Source organism: Quercus lobata, chromosome 12 (assembly GCF_001633185.2).
Source record: "Quercus lobata isolate SW786 chromosome 12, ValleyOak3.0 Primary Assembly, whole genome shotgun sequence".
Classification (NCBI taxonomy): domain Eukaryota; kingdom Viridiplantae; phylum Streptophyta; class Magnoliopsida; order Fagales; family Fagaceae; genus Quercus; species Quercus lobata.
In genome coordinates, this window is record NC_044915.1 from 26,034,317 (window position 1) to 26,059,693 (window position 25,377).

The following is a 25,377-nucleotide window of genomic DNA, read 5'->3' on the forward strand; positions in this document are numbered from 1 at the left end:
AATAAAAATCATTTATTATCCAATCTAATTTCTGAATAAAAGTTATCCAACATATATTTTTATTCGAATAAGTTCTAGATACATAAACACACAATTAAGAACTTCTTTATAGACTGCCAGAGACTTTACATCAAACTTTGAATTAGAGTTTGACTAGTTAATTAGAGTCTCTGAACTATAATAATTATATGAAATTACATTACAAATGCAGTATTCAATTTTAGGATGCCTCGTGAAAGTAGAGACAATGGGATTATCATCAACCTTGCCACCCACCAATCTAAAAAAAGCCATTCGTATAGTTTTCTTCCTATGAAGTTCACAATGAAAAGTAGCTAGAAAGCATAAAAGGAGACAAAACAATTCCACTTAAAATTACAAACAGGTTACAAACAATCAATTCATTATACTACCTTCAACCAATTTATGAATAGGTTATCAATAGGACCAAATGTCCTATTGATAACATAGTAACCATACACATCACTATCCTTATGGGGCACACCGAGGGTCAAGACTAACAACACATTTGGTTAGAATTGATCAAATACAAATAACCACTCACCTACTTATCAAATGTCAAGAACCATAGGTACACAACTATCATGGTCTGATGACTACAACACATAACTTATAATTAGGGAACAAAAAATGCATCATATCATCAGACATTTAATTAGAAATATATTAAAAACAACAAATAATCCAGAAAAAAATACTTGGCATTTAATTAAAACTAATTGAGCTGGAATTATTAAAATTACCTAAACCTCATCATTATATGTAATGTGTCCAGAAATGCATAGGTGTTCAAAATCCTTCACAAGGTGCTCGTCATCATGATCAAGTATAACTAGCAAAGTAAAAAACTAGTAAGTAAATATAAAAAGGGAGAATGCATAATTTAATAAAAATTACAAGTATATGAAAAATATATTTACCCTGCCCACCAAACAACCAGCTGAAGGAACATAATAAAGCCTCTACATTTTGTGTCAATAGACAATTGCGGTACTTATTAAGAATTCAACCATCAATGCTAAATGCAGACTCTGAGGCAACAGTAGTGATAGGAATACTCATAATGTCATGAGCCATTAATGAAAGTTCTAGAAAGCGACCACAATTTGAATCCCATATTGAAGAATATCCAAGTCCATATGGGTGTTATGGTCAAATCGGATCTCTTCCAAATACACATCTAATTGTGACTTACTATCGATTGAAACAAAAATTTGACTCTCAAATGAATCAAAACTAGCAATATTAGCATCTCTCACCTTCTCATTAGCACCACTACTAGATGCATTTTCAACCATATTGTGTGCTTCATAATTAGTGGCTCGTAAATACCCTTCAAAAAGGGTATATAACTTGTCACGAAGGGTATATAACTAAACTCCTCAAACTGCAACTTATACCGAGGATCTAAAATTATAGCAAATGATAGCACAATGCTGTAACAATCCCAATATTTATCAAATTTTTCTTTCATGCTTTTTGCCATGTTACTAATTACTATATCATCATCTTCCATCTCTTCTAAAACACGCAAATGAATTGTCCATACACCATGAAAGTATAAGTTGACAATAGGGTATTGAGTGCCTGAAAAGAGAGTGGTGATGTCATAAAATGGCTTCAAAAACTTTGCTATCTTTCCGGCCTTATCCCATTCATCATCTGAGGGACAAGTGCGAAAGCTTCCATCAACAATACTCAAATTGTGAAATGCATCCCAAAATGTAAGAGCTGTCTCAATCATTAAATACATCAAGTTCCATCTGGTTGGCACATCTTGACGTACTTTCTTACTAGTTAAATTAGGGAGTTCTTGAAGACATTTGACAAATCTTAACTTTCTCATATCATTGCCTCTCACATATTTAACGCTTTCACGTATGTTGTGCATAGCATGCTCTATAAATTTCAAACCTTCTTGTACAATAAGGTTTAAAATATGAGTACCACAACAAACATGAAAGAACTCACCACTACAAGGCAAAGATGATCTAAAAGAAGGGTTTTTCTTCAAACTATTCACCAAAGTATCATTGTACGAAGCATTGTCTAAAGTGATTGTAAATACTTTTTTCTTAATGCCCCATTCTTTTAGAATGTTAAACAATCTCTTTGCCAAAATCTTACCACTACAAGGAGGTGGCGTATGAGAAAAACATAAAAGCCTCATTTGCAACTCTTAATTTGCATCAATGTAATGTGCAGTGAGAACCATGTGCTCATCCCGTTGTGGAAGATTTCCACAAATCTGGTGTTAAGCAAATCTTGCCCAGGACTAACTCTAAAGCACGTTTGAGATTTTCTCTTTCCCTCTTATAGATTTTCAAAACATCTAACTTTGTTGTATTCCTACATATTGGCTTAACATCAGGATTTAGAAAGATATGAATCTCTCTATTAATCTCATGCTCTGCAAATGAAAATGAGTAATTATGCCTAATAATTGTCATTGCAATCTTTTCATGATACATATCTTGATCAAGGGGAGGACGGTAAGGCCCATTATCATTTTCTTGATGACATTTCTTAGCATGATGGCGTAAATTACTAGTTCCATTCTTCTTATCTGCATTAAAATATTAGTACATTTTTTGCACTTGACTTTTTGATGGTCATCTTCATATAAAAGTAATATTTCAAAATCATTTCACACTTCAAAAGTCCTACTCCTACTTCTTTTACTACCACTTGAAACTGTTTGTTCAAATTCATCCATCCCCTTGATTACAAACATAGTTCACCTTAAAAGATAAGACAATCAAAATGACAATTTCTACAAATATATATTTCAAATCAACCAAAATCACAAAAGGTAGAAACATAGGTGACAATTTGAACATAACCCAAAAGGTAAAAGTGGATAGATGCAAATCATCAAACACCCAGAAAAGAAAAAGACATTAACTTATAACTCAAAACCTTATTGAGAGAGGGATCTTAATCTTACCTTGAAAATCTTTACGGTCCAAAGCCTCCTTCACCGAGCTTGTGAGTTGTGAAAATCTTTAGTAGCAACTAAGGTCTCAAAGGGAAATAGCTTCTGTTCTTGTTGAGCTATCTTTTCCAAGTCTTTTTCATTGCTTCCCTCTAATCAAACCCAAAAAAAATCATGGTCAGTAACAATCACAAAACAATAAACAAAAAATATGAAAACCCCAAAACCAAATTTTTTTTGTCTTCGAAAACCCCAAACCCAAAATTCTTAAAAACTTTAACTTAGAAATCAACCCAAGAATTGAGTGACTTACCTATGAAATCTGATGCCTTCAACGACCTTCTACGCCACCGTCGAAGCCCGACCTCAAATCATTATTCAAGTACCTTCCATCTCTCTTTAGAATTTCCTTACTTTTGTTTGGTTACTAAGAAAATCTGAGGGAAAGTGTTTAAGGAGAGTGAGATTGAGGGCCGAATGTTTTGGCTTAGAAATACTAAGGTTATATTGTTTATTTAAGTTTTAGATTTTAGATGGGTTTAGTGGGTATTTATGGGTTTATTTAAATTTAAATTTTAGATGGGTTTAGTGGGTATTAGTGGATTTATCCATTTAGACCCATCTAATTAAATTACCAAATGGGTATTTACCCATTTAACCCAAATATTCAAATAAGTTGGGTTAAGACTTATTCAAATAAAGTGGGTAATATATAGGTTTATGAATATGGATAAAATTGCCACCCCTATTCACGAGGAATATCGGCAAATAATGAAGTTGTGTGTTGCGCAAGTTAGTGAATTTCGCCTAAATTGAACTTTCAAAGAATGAGAGACAAGCCAATCTGTGTGGCTTCAGAGTTTCATAAGGGAAAATGGACCCCAATATCATATTATCGAAATTAACCAAAATAGTACTGTATAATTTTAACTACAATTAGCTTATAACTCCATGCATATGCATGAATATACTTAAAAGATATACATTAAGATGCATAGCATAATTCTTATATATATTGTTTTTAACTCTTTAAAAAGTCTAGTAAGAATATTATTAGGTAGAAAATATAAATTGTCTATTTTTTTTTAATTTTCTATTAATTTTTTTATGTTCATTAATTCTAGATTCTTTGGTTTTTATATACAATAACTCACTTGGATGGATATTTATGATATGACCCTACATTTAACTCCAAAATTAAGAAATAAAACTCTTTCTAAAAATAAATAATTTAGGGCATAGAGCATAAAATTGGACTTCAATTATAGAATCTAATTAGATTTTCTCTGAACTTTACCTATTAATATATATGTATTTTTTTTCTTTTAATTTTTTATATTAATTAATTATAGATTCTTTGGTTTTTGTACACAATAAATCACTTTGATGAATATTTATGATATAGTCTCATATTTGACTCCAAAATTAAAAAATAAAACTCTTTCTAAAAATAAATAATTTAGAGTACATGATGCAAAATTGGACTTCAATTATAGAATATAACTAGTCGCTAACCCGTGCGATGCATGGAAAAGCTATTAAATATGACTTAGAAGATTATTCAATCACACACACAATCTTCTATTTTTTTTCCTATTTGATTTGATTTATTCTTTCTATTTTTTCTCTCTCCTATCTTTATCTTTAATCTTTATTTAATTTTTATCTTTTTCTTTTATCCACCGTAGAAGTTAATACCTGATTAAAAAAAATTCTACACTTTAAGTGTTTGTTTAGGAACAATTTATTTAGTTGAAACTGAAATTTTGTTGTTGAAAGTACCATAGATAAGGCCAGAAGGTAGCTGAAATAATACAATGAAACTCATGAATAGTACTAAAAGGTATAATAAGATCCATGAATAATAGTAAAAATAAACTAAATAGTAGCAAAAATAAACTAAATAGTTATAAAAAAAAAAAAAAAAAGCTTTTTAAACCAAGCCGCAAGCTTTTTTTTTTTTTTTTTTTTTTTTTTTTGAGAAATAAACCAAGCCGCAAGCTAAATGTATATCTATATATTAATTTAGACTTATAAAAAAAAATTTGTCTTATCTCCAATACTTTTTTAATTGGATTTTTTTTTTTAATGAGAAACTGTCATATCATCCACTAATTAAATAAAATGTAGAGATTAAAACTCACTATCACTTGCTGTTGTGTATTTAGAATAAAAAAAGATTCTCTATTAAAAAATATTGGAGATAAACCAAACCCATTAAAAAAAAACTATATTTATGATTTATCTACTCTTCTACGTGTTAATATCTTTTATTTTTCCTTTTTACCGTCTTCCCTCTTTTTTCTTGCATATTATCTTCTTTACTCCACAGCTGGCTTCGCATATTATCTTCTTTACTCCACAGCTGGCTTCAGCCACTGACACACGTTACCTCTCCACACTATTTAACACACTACTCCACGTCCACAAAGGGTAAATTAAGATCTAATTTCAAATAAAAACATATATTTCACTCTCTTTTAGTCTTTCCTCATACAAGTTGCAGATCTCTCTTTGTTTCCTTATATAACTGGCAGCCATTGCATCAAGTATTGGTCCATGGATGAAGGTTTCTCTCAGCAGCAATGGCCGAAGTTCTTTCTACTTGGTAAGGGACTGTGTTTTTGTGTTTAAATTAGTGCCAGTCAAAGTACCGGTACGAAATATATTGGCTGTACCAACCAGGACAGTCCCATATTCACTCCCTTGGTTGAAAGGCTGAGAAAAGAGAGAGACGGTAGCTGCTTCGAGGAGGGAGAAGAGAGATGAGAAGAGAGAATTTTTTTTTTCAAGAAGTATCGGGATTTTAATTTGTATTTGATGGGGAGAAAAAAGATATTTATTATTATTTTTTTAATAATGCTGATGTGTAAAAATGTAGGAGCTCTAAAGGTTTTGGTTTTATATGTATATATAGATTAGATTTTCTCTAAGTTTTACTTTTATATATATATATATATTTTTTTTTTTTTTGATATATAGATTTTGTCACTAACATGAATTAGGGACAGTGGGCCTGACTGGTGTAGAGCATGGGCCGTGGGCCTAACTGGTATAGAGCCTACGCAAGCCCATATATATTTTATTTTTTTCAAAATTCTTTTTAATGGTGGTTTGTGAAAGTGTACCCAACTAGCCAGCTGTCTTTCTCCCCTTTATTTATTTTGTTTCAACTTTCAAGGTAACATTGTAGACTCAGTTGAGCAGCAAGAGTTGACCCTTCAAATCATATGGAATGTACGAACTAATCAAAAAATATTTTATAAATTAAAGTTAATAAAATTGTCTTAATAATTTTTTTGGATGAAATTGTCTTAATAATTAAATAAATCACGGGACAAAAAAAAAAAAACATTTATTTTTATAGCATGTAACATATGTTGAATAATTTTGTACATACATAATATAAAGAGCACGATTTTTTTAATTAAAATATAAAATTATAATAAACAATCAAAATACTTATAAATTGATGGGATTCAAACTAAGTTTAATTTGTTCATGGTGGTTGTCCATGATCAAATCACGTCTATAGGGTTTTACAAGAAAAGAAGCCCAATAGAAGCACCCCGAACATGAACAAAATCATTATACCTTGAGAGTAATTTGATAAATTAAATTATTTTAATAATTCACGAAACACGTAGCAAAACCATTATACGATATATAACACATACCTTGAGAGTAATTTGATACAATGACTATTATTATTTAATAAGTATTTTTCTTTTTTACTAACAAAAATATAGTTTCGTATACAAGTACAATCATATTAAATTCTTATTAGTAATTACTAAAATTATAAATATAATATTTTTAAAAAAGGAAAAAAATCGTATTTTATTAAAATTTTTATTGCATTGCACAAACAATTGACTAGTAATAATATATACCATAATTATCAAATTTCATATTTAATATTTCATGAATGAATACAATCAATATTAATCCCTATTAATAATTATCATAATCATTAAGTTTCATGTTTATATACAAATAAAAGAGAAATGAATCATTAATTTTTAGATAAGATTATAATTTATTAAATTTATCTGTATATTGCAATGTTATTGATTATAAGGTCAAGACACCAATAAATTTCGGTGTCAAACGAAATTTGAACCCAAATATTTCGCTTAACAACAAAAATCTTTGCTAGAAAAACCAACTAAAACCCACAAATTCTCCCAAAGCTTAAAAAAAGTAACTACTTTGTAGGAAAGGAAGAAAATAAAAGTCACACTCCAAAATTGAAAAGTTAAAAAGCCTAATAAAAGGTCTGCGTTGTGTGTACTTTTGCCATTTTTATTTCCAACCCGCAACCTCCACCAACCCACCAAACCAGATTGAAATCTCCGTCAAGTTCAATGCAATTGCCACATTTTACACCTGTCTGCACCATCCGATCTCAATCTTAACCAACACGTGTCAGTCCCCTCCTTAAAAATCAACCGCCCGAACCCACAAAAAAAAAAAAAAAAGGAAGCAAGTCTGGTCTGATATTTATATCATATTTTAAAAGTAGTTGCGACTTGCGAGAAGTGAAACGTCAAAAACGCTTCAAAAATCTTCTCTCTCTCTCTCTCTCTCTGGGTTTTGTGGAGGCTGTGAATGTGTGTGTGTGATTTTCATCTCTCATGGCGGCCTCAAAGCTCGTGATTTTCTCAATCTTTCTAGCCCTAATTTTCACTCACATTAGGGCTGATGTTTCAATCGAAGGAGAACTATCGGACAGTGAAGAAGAGAACGCTAAAGTCATCAGATCGGATGGCCCTGATTCCTCTGCTTTGAAGATCGAATTGGACCAACTCAAGTCCAAGATCCAAGCTCTTCGTTAGTTTCCTCCTTACTTTCGAACTTCACAGCTTTTATTTCCAATTTTTTTTAATAAAATAAATTTTCTTATTGTTCTGTTTGGTTGCTGAGAAAACTTAGCCATTTTTGTTCGTGTTTAAATTTTATCTATGCGTTGAATTTTACATAGTAAGACTTATGAATTTTGAGGAAATATTGCTTCGGTTTATTGTTGACTGGTTACTTTGACGAAATTTTTCTCCAGTTTACGAAGATTTTAAGATTGATTTTAGGAACGATTGGTTTGTTTAATTTCTGTGATAGTGTAACTATGATGGAACAAAATTAACGGTGCTGTGTTTGGTTCTGTAGAAACTAATCTAGGTTTATTTTTACAGTTCTAGGTTTCCTCAGTCTTCTGTGTTTGGTACTATATGACTAATATAGTAATATCATATATTTTATCAAAAAAAAAAAAAATAGTAATATCATATAGTACAAACAATGTTAATCAGATATTAACCTAAGTCACTGGTAAAAATTTATGTTGTTTCTTCTGTTTAAAAAATGTTGTCGTTTAATTAGTTGGGATTAAGGTTTAGTTGAGTGGTTTGAGTATCAGAGTATCGCAGTTGAGAGGAACTATAACAAATTGAAATGGATTCTATGTTTGGTTGTATTGGCTGACAACCTTTCTCCATATCTGTTATTGTAGAGTCCCATGTTGATGAGAAATCCAAAGAATTGAAATCAAAGGAAGAGATTATTGTGGCGAAGGAAAAAGTCATTCAAGAAAAGTTAGATAGCATCGCGTTGTTGCAGAGTGAGGTTGCTTCCCTCCAGGTGAGGCATTAACATTGGATTTCCCTAAACCAATAACTTAAATCTGTGTTAACAAGATTTCTATGTTATTACTTATTGTATATATATTTTTATTTTCAGAAAAAAGGAACGATAGATGTCGAGGAGCGGGTTGGAAAGGCTCATGCACGGGCAGGTGAATTAGAGAAGCAGGTAAGATGTTGGCAAGCAAACTATTTACTCTGTTGAAAACCATTGCTGCTATATGATCTCTCATATTTTATACAGGTTGACAAACTTAAAAGGGAGCTAGAAACGCGAAATGAGAAGAAGGAGGACTTTGAAGCACGGGTAAATGAAGCTGAGAAGCAAGTTAAAGAATTGAGTTCGAAACTAGAGAATGTGAGTATTTATTTGGCCAAATTATATATGAAGGACTAACTTGTTATGGCTATGTTTCTCAGCCTTTCCCCAATTTTCACCTTCTTGAAATATGGTTGCTAGTAGCATACAATGTTACAAAATTTAATCTCCTTTTTAACTTGTGCTTGTTGAAGTTGTGCATCTTTTTTATAGTATTAAAGGATTGTTGTGCTTTAACATCACAGAATTGTGTTCATGGAAGCAAGTCTAAATCTAAACTTGAATGGTGATCTGTACGAGACACTATCATTTGTCAGATCAAGTAGCAACTTTGGTTGCATGTACTTGAGGAAAATTACTTTCTTTTATACACTCTTGAAAAAAAAAAAAAAAAAAAAAAAAACTTTCACACCTACTCGAGGAAAATATTCTACTAATTTTATTGAATTTATTCTTTCTTTATAAACTTGATACTTTAGCAAAATTAGTTTTCCTCTTCCTCTTTGATTTGGTATTTGGAAAACATGCCTTTAGCTTTTCTTCAAAATGATTTTAGAGTTTACTTTTGTTCCCTTCCTCAGTTATTTATTTTTATTTTTAGAAGCCTTTTTGTATAGTTATTTTTTTGACAAACGAGGGTATCCAAATCTTTTTAAGTATATGATTATTTCCTCAAGTGTATGCAGCCCTCCCCCCCCCCCCCCCCCCCGCGCGGGGGTTGCACACACATTGCCCACACACACCAAGTTATTATAGGGAGGGGTGACCCTATGTTGTTAACAAGAGGTTTTGAACTCAGGATCTCATGGATATCATGAGGCTTTAGGAATCACTTAGCCAACCCCGTGGGGTTTGTTGTATAGTTATTTACATGAGTGAAGTAACATGGCACCAGATAGGCCTAAAATTCTGTTGCAGAACTCTCTCTCTCTCTCTCATCTGTTTTACTATTTATTTCTTTAGCTGAATTTGGACACAACTTATGTATCTTCTATGGCATGAATATATCAGTTGTAACAAATATTGCTATTAAGTGAGTTGGATGTAGATCACTAAAACTTCCAAGTGCAAAAATGATTAATCTCCATTTGAAAATTAAAGTACAGTGCTCAATAAACCAAATTTTGAGTAGTCATTCACTATACATGCTCGTTCTTTTAAAAGCGCGCTTTCTTTTTGTTAGTTGTAATTGAAGTTAAGAGAATTTGTGAAGTTCCTGTGCCTTTTTTTGGCTAAAAGAGATTCCAAGTGCTTGAGATCAGGTTATTGCATAATAATTTTTTTTTCCATGTAATTGACCATTTATTATGTAAAATTTACATATTCCTTTTGTATTCCACTTTACCTTTTTATAAATCACACAATTTGAAATTTGCTTGATATTATCATGTGGGGATGGTTTATGATGTCAAACAATGTCTTCTTTTTACAGCTCCAAAAGACTAATGATGAACAGAAGAGCAAGATTCGGAAATTTGAACGTGCTTTAAAAATTGCTGAGGTACTTCAGTTAGTGCTTATAAAAAACCTCATTTTATGTCAGATTCTAGGTGATGGTTCTTATGCGTTCCTCCTTTTTTTTTTTTTTTTTTTTAAATTTTAAAGGAGGAAATGATTAAGGCAAAGTTTGAGGCCACTTCAAAATCTAAAGAATTATCGGAGGTAAGAAGTTAAACTAACTTAGTTTGTCATGCTCTCCATTTCTTTATTGCTTATTGATGTTGATGTAGAACAAATTGCGGAAATTGTTTGTGCACTTGTGGTAGGCTTGGGTTTGGAGGATTTGTGGATTTATGCTTTAGAGCCTTTAGAAAGAGTGGTTAGGGTTCAAGAATGACTAGGGTTTTGTAGAGAAGAGACAAGTGTTTTTTTTTTTTTTTTTTTTTTTTTTTTTTTTTTTTTTTTTTTATTTTATAGGAGAAGAGAAGAGACAAGAGTTGATTTAAGGTTGTAAAGAGGTATTAAGACACAAAAATGTAAAGAGTTAGGAGTACTCCTTATCAAAAAAATAAAGAGAGTTAACACTCCTACCTTTTTTTTTTTTGTAAACTAAACCCTAATTGAATTGAACCAAATTCTAATTGAATTAATCCAAATCTCATACACAAAGACCCATAACTAGATGAAACTTATTAATAATATAAAATTCAAGGCCCACAACAATGACCCACAACTGGCAATTACAGAATTACGAAAATATCCTTATCTCTAGAGTAAGATGATGAGAATGTGAATTCCCAAGCATTTATGCGTTGGAGAGACCATTTCCTGTTTTGTGTTGAATCAATTTATAACGCGCAATCTGAATCAGGTGAAATCAAAGGGCATTACTTGAATGGTACTTCAGGCACATGCAAAGAAATGATCAAAAGGGCTGTAGTTGCCAAACAAATAAAAAATGAAATAAAATACTAAGAATCTAATTAACTACCATGGACGCTTATTCTTGGGCTTTGCATGTTTTTCCTCTACCATGCTATGGTTGTGCCATCACTTATATTCATGTATGGTTGTTTGTGATTTTAGAAGCTTGGGATAAAATTGATTGATTTTCTCTGCTGTTTTGAACTTGCAAATAGGCTATTTGTATTCTTGGCTTGGAAAGTTTTAGGTTGTGCTTGTCACTCTGTTCCATGAAATACTAATTTTTCTATATGCTCTTTGTGGTTTAGAGGGATGCCTATCAAAAATGCATTACCAAAGAAATGATAAAAGAATCCTTAATTTCATGCCACACTGAATTTTTTCTAAGAAAGTTTTAGGTTGTACTTGCTTATATCAGGGTTAAGTTATCGATGATATTTTGTAACTTTTGGGTTTTCAACAATAATAATGGTCTATCCTCATTGTAACCGAAGGTCGTGGTGGAGGGGTTGGCACTCATCCCCACATCCCCACTGATCACATGAATACTGCCTTGTGGTAGATCCCTTAGGAGTTGATCATGAGCTTTTGAGTTTTTGGTATAGATCCCTTGATTGTCATACCCTTCTCACCACCGTTGGACTGATCACTCACTGCCTTTGACCTCTGCCACCTCCTCTGAGTCACCTCCCTTGCAGGTTCCTGTGGTTCAGCTCACCCATTGGATTAGGTGGAGAGAGAGATTTGGAGGTGTCTAAAAAATGAAAATGAGAGAGAAAGGGTGTGTGTACAGAGAAGGCAAACTGTGATGGCCAATGGGAGGCACCCATGTGTAAAGGAGAAATGTTAAGTGGATTGTTGTTGGTCAGGTTGGGTCTGTGGGTGAGTTTTTCTTACAATGTCTAAACCTGTATCTGAGCTGCCGCTGTGTAGAAACGACTGGTACTTGTTGGGCCAGTCAGATGGGTTGGGCTGTTTGGTTTTTAGTGATAGGTTTATGCATTCAGGCAATGCTCTGTTAGACACATACTGTAATTCTAGCTGACATCGGAAGAAGCCAATCAATGCATAATATCTTGTATGGTTACTGTTGTTTTCTTCTCTGATAGTTTGTTTGCTACAAAAAAGGTGTTTGAATTTGATTGCAAAGCTAATGTGATTTGTGTCAGGTTCATGGTGCATGGTTCCCACATTGGCTTGCTGTACATTTAATCCGTTGTCAGGTATAGTGCAGTTGTGTTTTGTACAATTGGGTTTCGTCACATACTTATAAAAAAATGGGTTTCTTCACATGAATGCTAAAAATGTTATTTTTTTTGGCAGTCCTCCATGGAGACTCATTGGAATGAGCATGGCAAACCGGCCATGGATATTGTGTTCCAGAAGGTATATATTTTTTTTACTGCTCATCCATGTTAAATATCGGACAGTTTTCTGACTATGTAATGGTGCCATTATTTGTTTTAGAATTAGTTTGACTTGTTTAATTTTATATTGAATGACTGTCGTCCAGTCTTACTCATGGTTTGTCAACAAATTTGCCTTATGCTTCAAATATGTTCTAGGTCCTGGAGAAAAAGGTCCAAGCTGAAAAGTGGGCTGAACCTCACGTGGAAACAGTTAAAACTGTAAGCTCTTTTTTTTATAAGTGCCACTTTTGTGCTTTGTGTGTTTTGGGAATTCCAGTATCTGATTTTTGTTGCCATTTGGTTTTTCACTTCAGATGGTAAAGTGAATTTGCGGTAATGGTAGTTAATTTTTGTTACATGATCTGCTTCCCCTGGTGGGGATTTTGTTTGGTTTTTTATTTTTTACTTTTATTATTATTATTATTATTTTATGTTTGGGGGGGGGGGGTCTTTTTTCTTTGGTAATACATAACTAAACTGGGCATGTATTCTTTTCATTCTTTGTCCTGTTGTTAATACTTGACTAAACTGGGCATGTATTGTTTTCATTCTTTGTCCTGTTGCTCGAAGAAATGGATCCCAACTTTAAAGGAGCAGTGGGTGGTGGCAAAAACGAATGCTGAACCACATGTGCAGTCACTAAGCAAGAAAACTATCGAAGTTTTTGAGGCATCAAAGAGTGCAGTAACTCCACATGTTGTCAGAGCGCATGAATTTATTGATCCTTACTTTCAGGTATATATATTCTGTGCACCTTTCTTCATCTTTTCTACTAACATGAATCTGAAAGAATTCTTATGTGTAACAGGAAGCTAAAAAGTTCAGCAAACCATATATTGATCAGATTGCAACGGTGACAAAACCTCATGTTGATACAGTACGAGTTGCTATAAAGCCCTATACAAAAAAAGTGGTTCATGCTTATGGGAAGTTTTTGAAATCAGCAACTACTTACCATCATCAGGTATTAGTTACTGCTGTTCCTTTACCACTAATTTGACCTATTTCACTTATTTTAAGTAATCCATAATCCTCTAAAGTGCTGGTCATCTTTCTGGTGGAATTCAGCCGTTAATATTATTTTTTTCCTTTAGGGGCCTGGTGGTAGGTTGCATCAATTACGTGTTTTATCTCTTAATAGGATTGTTGAATGTAGACTTCAAAGCATTTTGAAATCCTTACTTTTTCTTTTTTGGTTTTGTTGGAGACTGCTTTTTTGGGAAACTGCTAAAACATAATTGCTATAGAAAAGTGCTTAAGATTAAGAAGTATTCTATGAAATTAGGTTTTCTTTCTTCTATTTTGGTATTATAGCTAAAGTTGGTAAAGCTGGCTAAAAATAGCTGCTGGCTAGAATTGCTTAAGTACTCAATTTTTTCAAACTAATCCCAATTCTAGCATTTTTTTGCTGATAATTTATTTTAAAGTTACTCAATAAGACAATAACACCCTCCCTTGCCAATGATGTTGTGTGAGACTACTTCAGATGGATGTGTGTATGTTGTGTTGGAATGATAGGAAGAGATTATTTAAATAAATGTCAATGAGCTCTAGCTCAATTAACACTTCTTCCTCCAAAAGAATGAGATGGAGGGTAAAGTCTTTGGTGTGAGACCTGAATGGGTATATGTAACCTAGCAATAAAAAAATGCCAAAGTATTTATGATGGTAATTTTTTTCTTCTCCTCCTCCTCTCTCTGGTTTGGATGTCTGGAATCCCAAAGCATGCTAAGTTTTTTTAGGATCATGTCTCATTGAGCTGGGACTTCCTTCAAGTTCTTGGTCAGCTGGTTTGTTGCTGCAGGCTGCTGAATTTTGTGGGATCCATGTTATTCCCCATACCCCCCAAATTCTCCCCCCCTCACATTGTTCTCTCTTAACACACACAGCCACACACGTAAAGGGATGCATGCAGTGAATGGGAGTGGGTTCTTCATGCCTCTTGTGGTTCTGGATTCATTTGTTAGATGATTGTAAAATGTTGTGCTTGGTCAAATGGCTTTTTTTTTTTTTTTTGGTTGTAAAGTTGGAGGGAGTTTGTACCTATCAAAAAAGAAGTTGGAGGGAGTTTGCATGGATCAGTATTTTTTCTGCCCTCCTTATGAATTTAAAATTACAATATGTTGATATCTACTGGTGTTACACAAAATTAATTATAATTTCAATTTTATTACTCCTTCCGTCCCAGTTTGTTTGTCCTCTATTCCATTTTGGGATGTCCCAAAATATTGTCCTATTTCTAAAAATAAAAGTTATTAGTTTACTAATGTTCCTATTATACCCATACTTTATTTTCAAAACTATTTGAAAAGAAAACTAACAAATATTTAAAAAATCAATCTAATTGGGGCACCTTTTTAGTTGCCTCATTAAGAATAATTTTTTTTTTTTTTTTTTAAGTTGATAAATTTATTTAAGGGTAATTTTGTAAACTTATATATTTTTATAAGGCAGACAAGATAATAAATGATGTTTCCATAAAAAGTTTGACTTTTCAAACAGGACAAACAAATTGGGACAGAGGGAGTAATAGATTAATTAGATTGGTTGCTTCATTAGAGTAATTGCTAAATATGATTGATTTTAACTCAGTACTAGAATGTGATGCCTTTTTCTTGATTTGACCATGATAGCTATGAGCAATGCATAAGTTTGGATTAATAGGTACTAATATATATGGTGTTTACAATATACCATTAAATTGCATATATTAAACTAGCCTTATCACATGCACTCCGCATATGCCTTGAGGCTCTTTTTATTATTTTTGAGTTTAATGTAATTTTTCAATTTGAATTTATCTATTGTTTGCGAGGTTACACATGAAAGAATTTTAAGAAACTAAAATTTAGGATTTAAAATGGAGTAAACTGTTGGGTTTAGTGTGTGCTAGTTGTTAGGAAAAAATGTATTAAACGTGCATGAGAATATGTGATATATTTAAATAGAGAGTGCTAATTTTTAGGAAAAAAAGTTTTTCTGTATGGTATCTCATGGCATAGAAGCATCAAATTCTAGAATTTGATTAATATGTCCCCCCAAATTTGTTGGTTGATTAAGGATTCAGGACTTTATATATGGAATTCTGGATATTACTTATATTGCTTCAGTTACTCGGTACTCTGAGTTAGTAATATATTATGCTAATTTCTTATGCTTTGTTAAGATTCAAGCCACCGTACAAGAGACGTTGAAAAGGCATGAGCTAACAAGACCTCTTGCTACTAGAGAGTTGGAGTGGTTTGTGGTATGTAATGGTTGTGTATAGCCTTTTCTTTTGTGTATTTTGCCCCTGAAATCTAATTATTCATTCTGGGTTTCTCGACACTGAACATGACTTACAAGTGATCCAAATGTTTCAGGCCTCTGCTCTGTTGGCCCTGCCCGTCATCATACTGTTCAGAATTGGCTCTGCCATTTTCTGGTCAGTTCCTTAATTAGTTCTCTTTAGTTCAGAATTTCTGTCTCTGTCTCAATGGGTTCAAACACTTTTTTTTTTTTTTTTTTTTTTAAATTGGTTGAATTTTAGTAAACGTTATGAATTTTTTTATTTATTTATTTTTTATTTTATAAATTGGTTGAATTTTAGTAAACGTTATGAATTTTATTTGCCTGCTTTCTGCAGCAAAAAGGCAAAGAAACCTACTCGAAATGGTCATACCAACCATGCGCGTCGTAAGGCTAAACGTGGCCATCCAGACAAGTAGACTACGCAAAGTCATCCAATGGTCCTTTTCTGTATTTGTTTCTGGTGGGGGGAGGGGACTATCTAAGGTATGCCTCATCAGAATCATTTGATAAGAGAACTCCATATTTTTGTGTTTCTGAACTCCATATGCCTGGTAATGAAATACTTAGCTGTATGCATACTGCATCTCTGTTTATCAGCTTTATAAGAAAGGAGAAGCTTTATTTATTATGGCAGTTTGAGATTTAGAAGCTATTTTTTTTTCTCAATAAAGAAATATTAAAAAGGATCAAATGCTGTCAAGAGAGCTAACTCTGAAGTGGAGACGTAGTGCATAAAGTTAACCTGGCACAAAAATTAGAACATGGTGGGAGACATTTAGGCTTGTAGGTTTTTTTTTTTTTTTTTTTTGCCCACTACATAGGCTTGGGAACTTTGATCTATTGAAGAGTTGGTTTATGATTGAACTTCCTTGAATTATTATGATACTTACTGGTTGGGTATATGTATACATCAAGCATTTTCATGTTTAGTTTTGTTCATGATGCATGGCTGTATATATGGATTTGCTTTTGTTTTGCTGTTAAAAGGCCTATGTTTGATATAACTTAACACAAAAGTTTCTTTTACTGTAGGCTAGAGATGCTCTCATTGCATGGGCTCTCTTGGGCTAACTCTCTCCTCTCCTCTGAACTTAGATGTTGTTTTTGAAGATCCTATCCGACAGTGGACTCCGATAATTTTGAAGATCACCCTTTTAATCTATTTTAATTTTAATTTTTTTTTTTTGTGAAGAAATTTTTAGAACTTTTGTCACAATTGATAGTTAGATTTTTAAGAATTATATAAGTTCACGTACCACGGGCAGTGTGTTATTTATGTTGATAGCAGTGTAACCTTATTAGTATTTTTTTATTATCATAATTTAAATTCTTCCAAGTTCAAAGATCTGTCATTTTCTTCCATAATATATTTTGTTTGTTACATTAAATTATTTTGTGCCTAAATAGCCACGACAATTACCCATCATAATATATCTATTAATATGTACACTTTTTATTTAGTCAGCCCGAAGGGACAATATAATGATATTGCATATCTTCGTGAATTAGGACCTTCATGAGTGTTTAAGGGCTTGTTTGGGAGGACGATTTTTGTTTTCGTTTTTGTTTTCAAATAATGATTTTTACATTATATGTGTTTGGCTCTTACTTTTAAAAACAATTTACAAAATACTTAAAACAAAAAATAAATAGATGGGATTTGGGAGACTTTCTATATATTTATGTATGTATTTATGTATGTATGTATGTATATGTGTGGATAATGATAAGAGAATAGAGTTTATGAATTTTTTTTTTTAAAAAAAATTTATAATTAAAAGTTTCAAATTGGAAATATGAGAATTTTTTTGTGATAAAGATAAGTTTCTTAATTTAAGGGATAAAAGAGTTTAGAAAAATTTGTGGGGTCTACTGCTTTTAATATATTTACAACTATACCATTAAAAATAATTTTTTTGTATCATGAAAACATCTTTTCAGCTGATTTCAAAACATGTTTTGTATAAGGAAAATAGGATACAATCTATATAGAGGACACAGCCAAACAATATATTCAGCAATAATGGGGATTATATTCAGCTGTTTACGTCGATATGGAATGTAATTGACAACTACTCAATAATGCTTGTGCCTTGTGGGCTTGTGAGTTGTGGCTGTTAATTAGAACAGAAATAAGAATTGGGAAAATCCTCTCACACATGGTCTATGCTGAAGATGTGAGTACACACTGAGAATTTTTAACTGGCAAGCTCAAGATGACCCACCAGACCAGAGCCACGTCAGCCTCTAGGATAGAAAAATAAAATAAAAAGAAAAGAGAAAAGAAAATAGTTAAAATATGGACTTGTAATGGGCCACAATACCAGTTCGGAACTAGGATGCTTGTTTGGTTCTCGTTTAGAATGTTGAGGTCGTGTTTTCATAGGTTATTTTTTATTTGAAATGACAAATTAGGTTGTTCTTACCTGAAATTTGTAAGATTTTTAATTTTTTTCTAAAATATTTTTCCAGATGTATGATGATATTCTCTGTATCAATTTTATTTACATAACACGTTTTATATGGATAAATCTAGTCTGCATTATCATTTTTGTTAACTTCAATTTAAATTTAAAATGTAGGAAATGTGGTGCGCAAATGATATTTTTCTTACTAAAACTTTATATCAATGGCATGGAGTTTGCTACCTTTTTTTTTTGCTAAACAAGTTTGCTACCTATTGAGTCTTGTCAACGTATTTTATCATTAAATTATATGTTCTCTCTATATTGATTATTAATTCCAAATTTTATGTCAATGGAAAGACATTTACTAGCTCATTAATAAATTTATGTACTTGAGGTATTAAAAGCATAGAAATTTTAAAATGTTAACCATATTTTTTTTAATAAATAAATATATATATATATATATATATTTAGATACATTCTTAATAATATCTAATTAGCTTGAGATTGGTTGAGCATTGTAAATTTGTGAGTATAAAATATATAATCCAAACAACGAGTTTCATAATATTTATTGAATAAGAAGTTATTGGAAGGCATAATATTAATTAATGCTATATTTGGAGGGAGAGAAGAGTAGAGGGGAGAAGAGTAGTGGGGAGGAGAGTAGAGATGAATGGTTATCCTCTACTTTGTTTGGATGTTTTTAAAATTAAGTATGGAGGGGAGAATAATTAGCATTTTCATAGTTTGTAATTTTGTTAATATGGTAAGAGTAAATTTGGTAATTTATTTGGTTAAGTATTTCTACTCTCTGCTCTCCCTTCAAATCTCTCCAATTTGGGGGAACTAAAAATGAGGGGTTAGAAGTAATTAGAACCCCTCCAAACCCATCAAAATCCTTCCCCCTCCTCCCTTAAAAAACATCCAAATAAGATAATTTAACTTACTCTCCCTTCTTCTACTCCACTATCCTTTACTCCCCCTCCATCCAAACAAGCTATAAAAGTAATACCTACCTATATATGTTTTTTATACATAGAAATCTTAGAGTTATGTTGGACGAGTCTATATTCTATAAAGATTTCCTTCCTATAAAACCCCTTGTGTTACTGTACACCCTTCAATAAATCTTATCATATTAGATTTTCAAAATGGTAAAATAAATAGTTTTACATGCAAATAAAATCATAATAAATATTTATTAATTACCATAACTATCAAATGGAATCCATAGAAAAGAAACAAAAGTACAAAACCATAAAAGAGTGAGAGAAAGAGAAGAAAGACATTAACTAAACTTTTCCTTATTACTAAGAAGTAAGAGCCGCATACAGGTTGAATTTTTATATGTATTTATATTGTTTAATATTTATTCTCTTAGATACCTACCTCAGAAAAATCCCATGAGATTAGTCTCAAAAAAGGCACTTTTAAAAAAAAAAATTTATATAGATAGGAATTGTATGACATCCTACTCATAATGTCAAATTTTCCACTAGTCCCTAAGTTCATACTAACTACTAGTAGTTGATATAGTAAACTTCCATTGCATAAACCATTCACCTGCAAATGCATAGTAGTGTTACAATGCTTGGATAGCTAGGTTACTTGATGATCTTTTTAAGCACGGTTATTGTATCACTAAATTTAATAAATCCCTAATCGAGAAACTTTTGACTTCCGATGCTGGCTATTACCAATCCACAATGTGATTGTCAAGGATCAACCAAATGTGTACTTAAACAGAAAAACAGAAGTATTTCTATGATTGCAACACCGGCCCTTATCTATTCTACAGTTATCATAGACTGGACTAATATCCTCTATCCCGAATTCTCTCCCACACTTAGTAGGAAGGCCAGTAGTTATCTAGATCCATGCAATGGTCCATGCCGATATACCTATTGCCAGGTGCGTTTGAGTGATTCATTTGATCCCCACCATAGACTGCAGTTTCTGCAGCAAGAGAACTACTAGTCATCATGGAGGAATTAGCTACATCTTGTTGATGCATTCCTAGAGGAGGTTGTGCTGGTGCCATGGGCCTCAAGACTTGTTGTGTCCCTCCACCTCCAAGGTTCAAATTTAACCCTGATATTGTGAAGCACCCTCCTCCTAGTGGTAGTGGATAGTTCATCTGGGGTTGCATTTGCTGCAGGTTGACACTAGGTGATCCGGTGCCGCTGCCTCTAAAAACCCTCGTGAGTTCTGCTAGTTCTGCATTGCTCATGTAACTCTTTCCGTAAGGGAACTGACCAGGATCTCCCAGCTGCATCATTGGTTGTGGTACAACACTAGGACCTATTTCCAGGTTGTAGGGATTCACTGCTCTTGATTGGGTTGAGGGAAATTTTTTTGCTCCAGCACTTTTCTGGAACACACGGCAAACCACCCATTCATCCTGCTGTACACAACAACAAGCTCACGTTATAAATTTCATCTGCTACAGAATCCATATACAATACTTGGTGTTCTGAATATAAATTCAAAATAAGTATGATATTATTTTTTTCATTTGATACTTACATATTCATTTTTTGCTTCTAATTAATGAAATACAACCTTTTTTTTTTTTTTTCCATGTAGTTATTTGTACCTAGTTTTTTAATCAGCTTTCACCAGTATTTAAAAAAAAAATGTTTCACTAAATAGCATCTGCTAATTAGATTAATTTGATGTGTTAGTATATAATATAATATAATTTTAGGAAATGATTAAAGGTTATTTATTATTATTTTATTGGATAGGAAGAATAAAGGGTAGTATGGCAGTTACAGAGACGTACTTGGGCGTAATCGTAGTAGTCCATGGACTACATACATGCTATAACCCTATGGGAACAAGGTGCACTTGTTTTTAGAGGTGTGAATTTTTAGAACATAGAGAAAAACCATTGAATAGGTACATGGTAGAAAGTATTGAATAGGTACATCTTTACTGTAATAAACCTTTTGTTACAATGACCCGTTGACCTAGACTACCTCTAGGGTTACTTTACTTGTAGTATTAGTAAAGTTCCTACAAGTGAAAATAAAATTATTTTATTAGCACTATAAAATATAGTTATATTATAAAGAAATTAAACTAGAATTATGGACATGACCTTGACTTGGATTGGGTTTTGATATTTTAAACATTACCCTCAAACCTAAGATGGAAGTTTGATGTCACCTTGAATTTGGAATGTAAGATTATTAGGAAATATGACCAAGTTGGAATAGATTGGATGTACAAAAGACCATACTCAATGCAGAATGTAATTTGCGAAACATATGTTGACGGTAGCAAAAGGTGATAATCGACAATTGACGGTGGCCGGATATGGCTACTATGGTTGGATGATGGTTGCACCAATAACCATAATGATGACATGAGTAAATGAAAGTGTCATGGGTGGTTGGATGATAACAATAGTGACAATCGAATGATAACATTTTGAATTATTTCCCCTACTTCCGAGAAGGCTCTTAAAATATTAAGTCAGTATAAATCTAACCTAATTGAAATCTTAAGCAGTTTCACTAAAACAATTGTTATAAATGTGTCTAATAATCATTGAAAATTAATTTTCCCAACAACTTGAGGTTTTAGTTTTTATAAATCAGTATCCCGCACAATAATAATAATTATTTTTTTTTTTGAGAAAGACAATAATTATAATATTAAGTGAAGTTGAAAATTTTCTTTAATAAATTAGATTTCATTATTATATACTTCAAAATATTTATTTTATTCTTGTCATATTATAATTTTACGTGGATTAGCTATTATCATTATAGATTCTCAAAAAAAGAAAAGAAAGGAAGCTATTATCATTATTAAAAGAGATATTAATGAAACGCAAATACAAAAACCCAATATATATATATATATATATCAATACTTATTAATATTTAAATATCCAAAAATAGAAAAGGCCCGGACACTGAAGATATTTTCTTTGGCCTAAAACCTATGATTATGACCAAAAAAAAAAAAATTACCGTATATGATCCATCATTTTGCTAATTTCACATAATTGACCGTGAAGATATCAAGAGGAAAATAAGTTGAAATAGAAGAATTCTGTTGCAATATCATGCCTGAGCAATCAATTTACCTTCAGCTTCAGCAAAAAAAAGAGGCTCAGATGAAGCATATAGATTTCATTTTAAGTGATCTTTTACTACTTTTTTCTTAAGGTTCTTCCAAGTACGTCCAGTGAACACATGTAGAATTTATTTAAACATATCATTATGAATTTATTCAACCAATTTTTGTGCACTTGTAAAGGTCAAAGCAATTAAGCTTGTCTCTTCCAGTTGCGTCGTAGTGAAGTAAGGATGATCATTTTTCTTTTCTCAACAAATAGGATTTGAATCTTTGGGAGGATTTTATAATGGTTTGTAACACACAAAAAGTCAAGAAGCCTGTGGTAATATAGGATTTTCGTTGGGTTCCAATTATTGGGAGGGTATTGATACAGATTAAATTCTAACACATACCCTAATCTTTGATTAACCGAAAAAATGGTGGGGGAATAATGATCACATATGTTACCTTGGAATTTCTAAAGGCAGCTCTTGAGTGGATGCGGTATTCATGCATGACCCAGTTGGTTTTTTCTCCTCTAGGAGCTCTCCCTCTATAGAAAACCAATGTTTTCTTCATTCCAACTAACTCTGATGTTTGGCCGTTGAAGATCTCTTTGTCTTTCCCTGTGGTCTTCCAGTAACCAGTGTTTGTGGCTCGGTTTGTTCTCACACCAGTTGGATATTTCCGATCCCGAAGGCTGAAGAAATACCATTCTTTTTCTCCCATTTTTGCCTTCCCTAATAGGCATAACCAGTTGAAAAAACAGATAAGAGAGGAATTCGGTCAAAATTAGATAAGAATTTTGTTCAAGTTTGTTGAAGAAAAAAAAAAAGAAAAAGAGTCAAGAAATCTGTTCTCCACATCACAAGAAATGAAGACAAAAATTTTCTTATATTATAAATTGCTAGTTTTTTGCATGCTATTGCTATCTAGTATATTAAATTTAATAAGAATTAAAAATATATTCATCATTTGCTAGCCTTCTTGGAAGAGATCGAGCAAGCATGTGGGAAACCCTAAATTGTCCTTGATGAATGAATATATTTAAATATGAACTACTGTTAAAAAAAAATCCTAGATCAAAGTTTGCATATTTTCAGGGAAGCATGGTCAAAATCCTTGAACCAAATTACTCATTTAATAAAATAAAGGAAATCATGATGAAAGTTGTTTAAGATTGGTTTTTATTTTTAGGTGTAAAACTACATGATCAAAACTATCCTTAGAACTAGTCCTATAATTTTGATTGATGCTGAGACACGGTTTTAGGTTACAACTACGTATATACCTGGAAGTTCCCATGGCTCGCATTTGTTAAGATCAACATCACCAATTGCCTTTCCTGTGAAACTGGCATCTGATAATTTGTTCATGAGATAGTATGTGATTAGTTCTTCATCAGTGGGATGGAATCGAAAGCCGGGTGGAAGAGTTTCCTCAGCATGATCTTGATCTGCCATCTCCTTGCTTTGTTCTTTCCCTTTCTGACTGCTCTGTACCTTCTGTACCAAAGAAAAAGTGACATGAAATGAATTGTTTAGTTAAAAGTCTAGAGCCCCAAGAAACCATGGAAAGTTGAAGATGGATCTCTTTTTCTTGATATGATGCCCTATAGGGCAACATATTTCTTGCTTAATGATGGCACTCGATAGTTAAAAACTTTTCAGAAGCTAAAAAGTTACTTACTTGCATGGAGAGAAGACGGATAAATCTTCGATTAGGTTTTGATGTATGTCATATCGTTTATTGACAAAAAAGTATTATAGGTGACTTGAGGGATACTAGATAATGATGGTGCAAGAGTCTAGGGAGCTCACTGATCACCATGCACAAGAAATATGGGAATTTAAGCTAAGGATATGTGAAATGAGGATGTGTATGTGAAGCTCTCACCTACTATGGGTCTTCTCATACAAGCCACTTTGGCTTCGTCAAACAATGCTTTTAATTCTAATATTCTATGATTGTAATAATAAAAAAAACATTTGGAAGTACTATTTGGGCTTGCATGCAATAAAAGACAAAAGTCCCATACACTATGCCAGCTGCCAACATGCCACGTGGGTCTTCTTACCAATGGATGCCTGCCATATATAAGTCTCATGGAAAATATTGAGCTACACACTCAATTTCATAACATACACAACATATTCGAGTTAGGGGCGGCACTACACTTTATTTGAACCGCCCAACTTCAAAAAAAATTTTAAATTTTTTTATTTTATATATAATATTTTTTTTGTTAGTTTAATACTTTAATTTATTCTTTAAAAATATTATTTTTGCACACCCTAACTTAAATTTTATACACCCTTATTACAAGTATTTCCAACTCTAAAAGTAAGAGTAAGTATTTGTGAATTGAAAGTGTCATTCTTTATTCTAAATTTATATTATGTGTGTGAGTATGTTGAATATTGATTGTGTGCATTACTCTTTGTTATAATGTAATTTGTATAAATAATGATGTGTGTGGAAGTTTGTGTAATCAGTATAAATATAAGGGAAATGTTTTGACACTACTTTTATTGGAAATATAACAATTGCCTTAAGGACATCCGTTAACATGACCCTAAATATAATATAACTTTATATAATTTAGTAATTCGGAAATAGAAAGAGTTTGTTGCATGTGTGTGTATTGTTATTATGTTATAATAACTTTTTGTTATAAAGTCAGAAAAATTCAAGATTTTTTTTTTTTTTTTTGTAAAATTAGTGATTATTCAAGTATTTGATTGGTTAAGTAGACACATAGTGTATTATTTATGTATGAATGTGTGTAGTTGTGTGCATCAATAATTAATACAAAACTAATGAGTTGAGTTTATTTATTTAGTTTAAAATATTTTTATAAAAATAAAAACAAATAGATAATAACAACTGCATAAAATAAAAATAAAAATGTTAGACA

General features: G+C 32.1%; 2 protein-coding genes across 4 annotated transcripts; one reads left to right on the forward strand and one right to left on the reverse strand.

Annotated features, from left to right (window-relative positions):
- The first annotated feature begins 7,233 nt into the window (after window positions 1-7,233).
- On the forward strand, window positions 7,234-17,325 carry LOC115971140. 2 transcript variants are annotated; one of them, XM_031090846.1, is made up of 15 exons: window positions 7,234-7,789; window positions 8,466-8,593; window positions 8,693-8,764; window positions 8,840-8,953; window positions 10,347-10,415; window positions 10,520-10,576; window positions 12,448-12,501; window positions 12,602-12,664; window positions 12,844-12,906; window positions 13,258-13,422; window positions 13,496-13,651; window positions 15,854-15,934; window positions 16,050-16,111; window positions 16,313-16,461; window positions 17,011-17,325. In XM_031090846.1, the coding sequence occupies exons 1-14, from the start codon at window positions 7,594-7,596 to the stop codon at window positions 16,392-16,394; spliced, it is 1,362 nt and encodes a 453-aa protein (XP_030946706.1). In that variant the 5' UTR covers window positions 7,234-7,593; the 3' UTR covers window positions 16,395-16,461; window positions 17,011-17,325. The 2 variants fall into 2 exon arrangements, with proteins under 2 accessions (XP_030946706.1, XP_030946707.1); XM_031090847.1 differs by lacking the exon at window positions 10,520-10,576.
- Window positions 17,326-19,922: 2,597 nt separating this feature from the next.
- On the reverse strand, window positions 19,923-24,285 carry LOC115971141 (NAC domain-containing protein 92). Of its 2 annotated transcripts, none has more exons than XM_031090849.1 (4): window positions 24,150-24,285; window positions 23,752-23,965; window positions 22,929-23,200; window positions 19,923-20,790 (listed from the first exon to the last, which is right to left on the reverse strand). In XM_031090849.1, exons 1-4 carry the CDS (start codon window positions 24,153-24,155, stop codon window positions 20,236-20,238), a joined length of 1,047 nt encoding a protein of 348 aa, XP_030946709.1. In that variant the 5' UTR covers window positions 24,156-24,285; the 3' UTR covers window positions 19,923-20,235. The 2 variants fall into 2 exon arrangements, with proteins under 2 accessions (XP_030946709.1, XP_030946708.1); XM_031090848.1 differs by having other exon boundaries at window positions 19,923-20,793.
- Window positions 24,286-25,377: the final 1,092 nt, after the last annotated feature.

Excerpts from the sequence above, each read along its gene's own strand:
- LOC115971140 (XM_031090846.1), top strand. The coding sequence starts at position 7,594 with ATGGCGGCCTCAAAGCTCGTGATTTTCTCAATCTTTCTAGCCCTAATT. Across the intron at positions 13,423-13,495 it reads TTATTGATCCTTACTTTCAG|GAAGCTAAAAAGTTCAGCAA; the intron begins GTATATATATTC and ends TATGTGTAACAG. Across the intron at positions 16,112-16,312 it reads ATTGGCTCTGCCATTTTCTG|CAAAAAGGCAAAGAAACCTA; the intron begins GTCAGTTCCTTA and ends TGCTTTCTGCAG.
- LOC115971141 (XM_031090848.1), bottom strand. Across the intron at positions 23,201-23,751 it reads CGAGCCATGGGAACTTCCAG|GGAAGGCAAAAATGGGAGAA; the intron begins GTATATACGTAG and ends TATGCCTATTAG. Across the intron at positions 20,794-22,928 it reads CTGCCTTTAGAAATTCCAAG|CAGGATGAATGGGTGGTTTG; the intron begins GTAACATATGTG and ends TGTTGTGTACAG.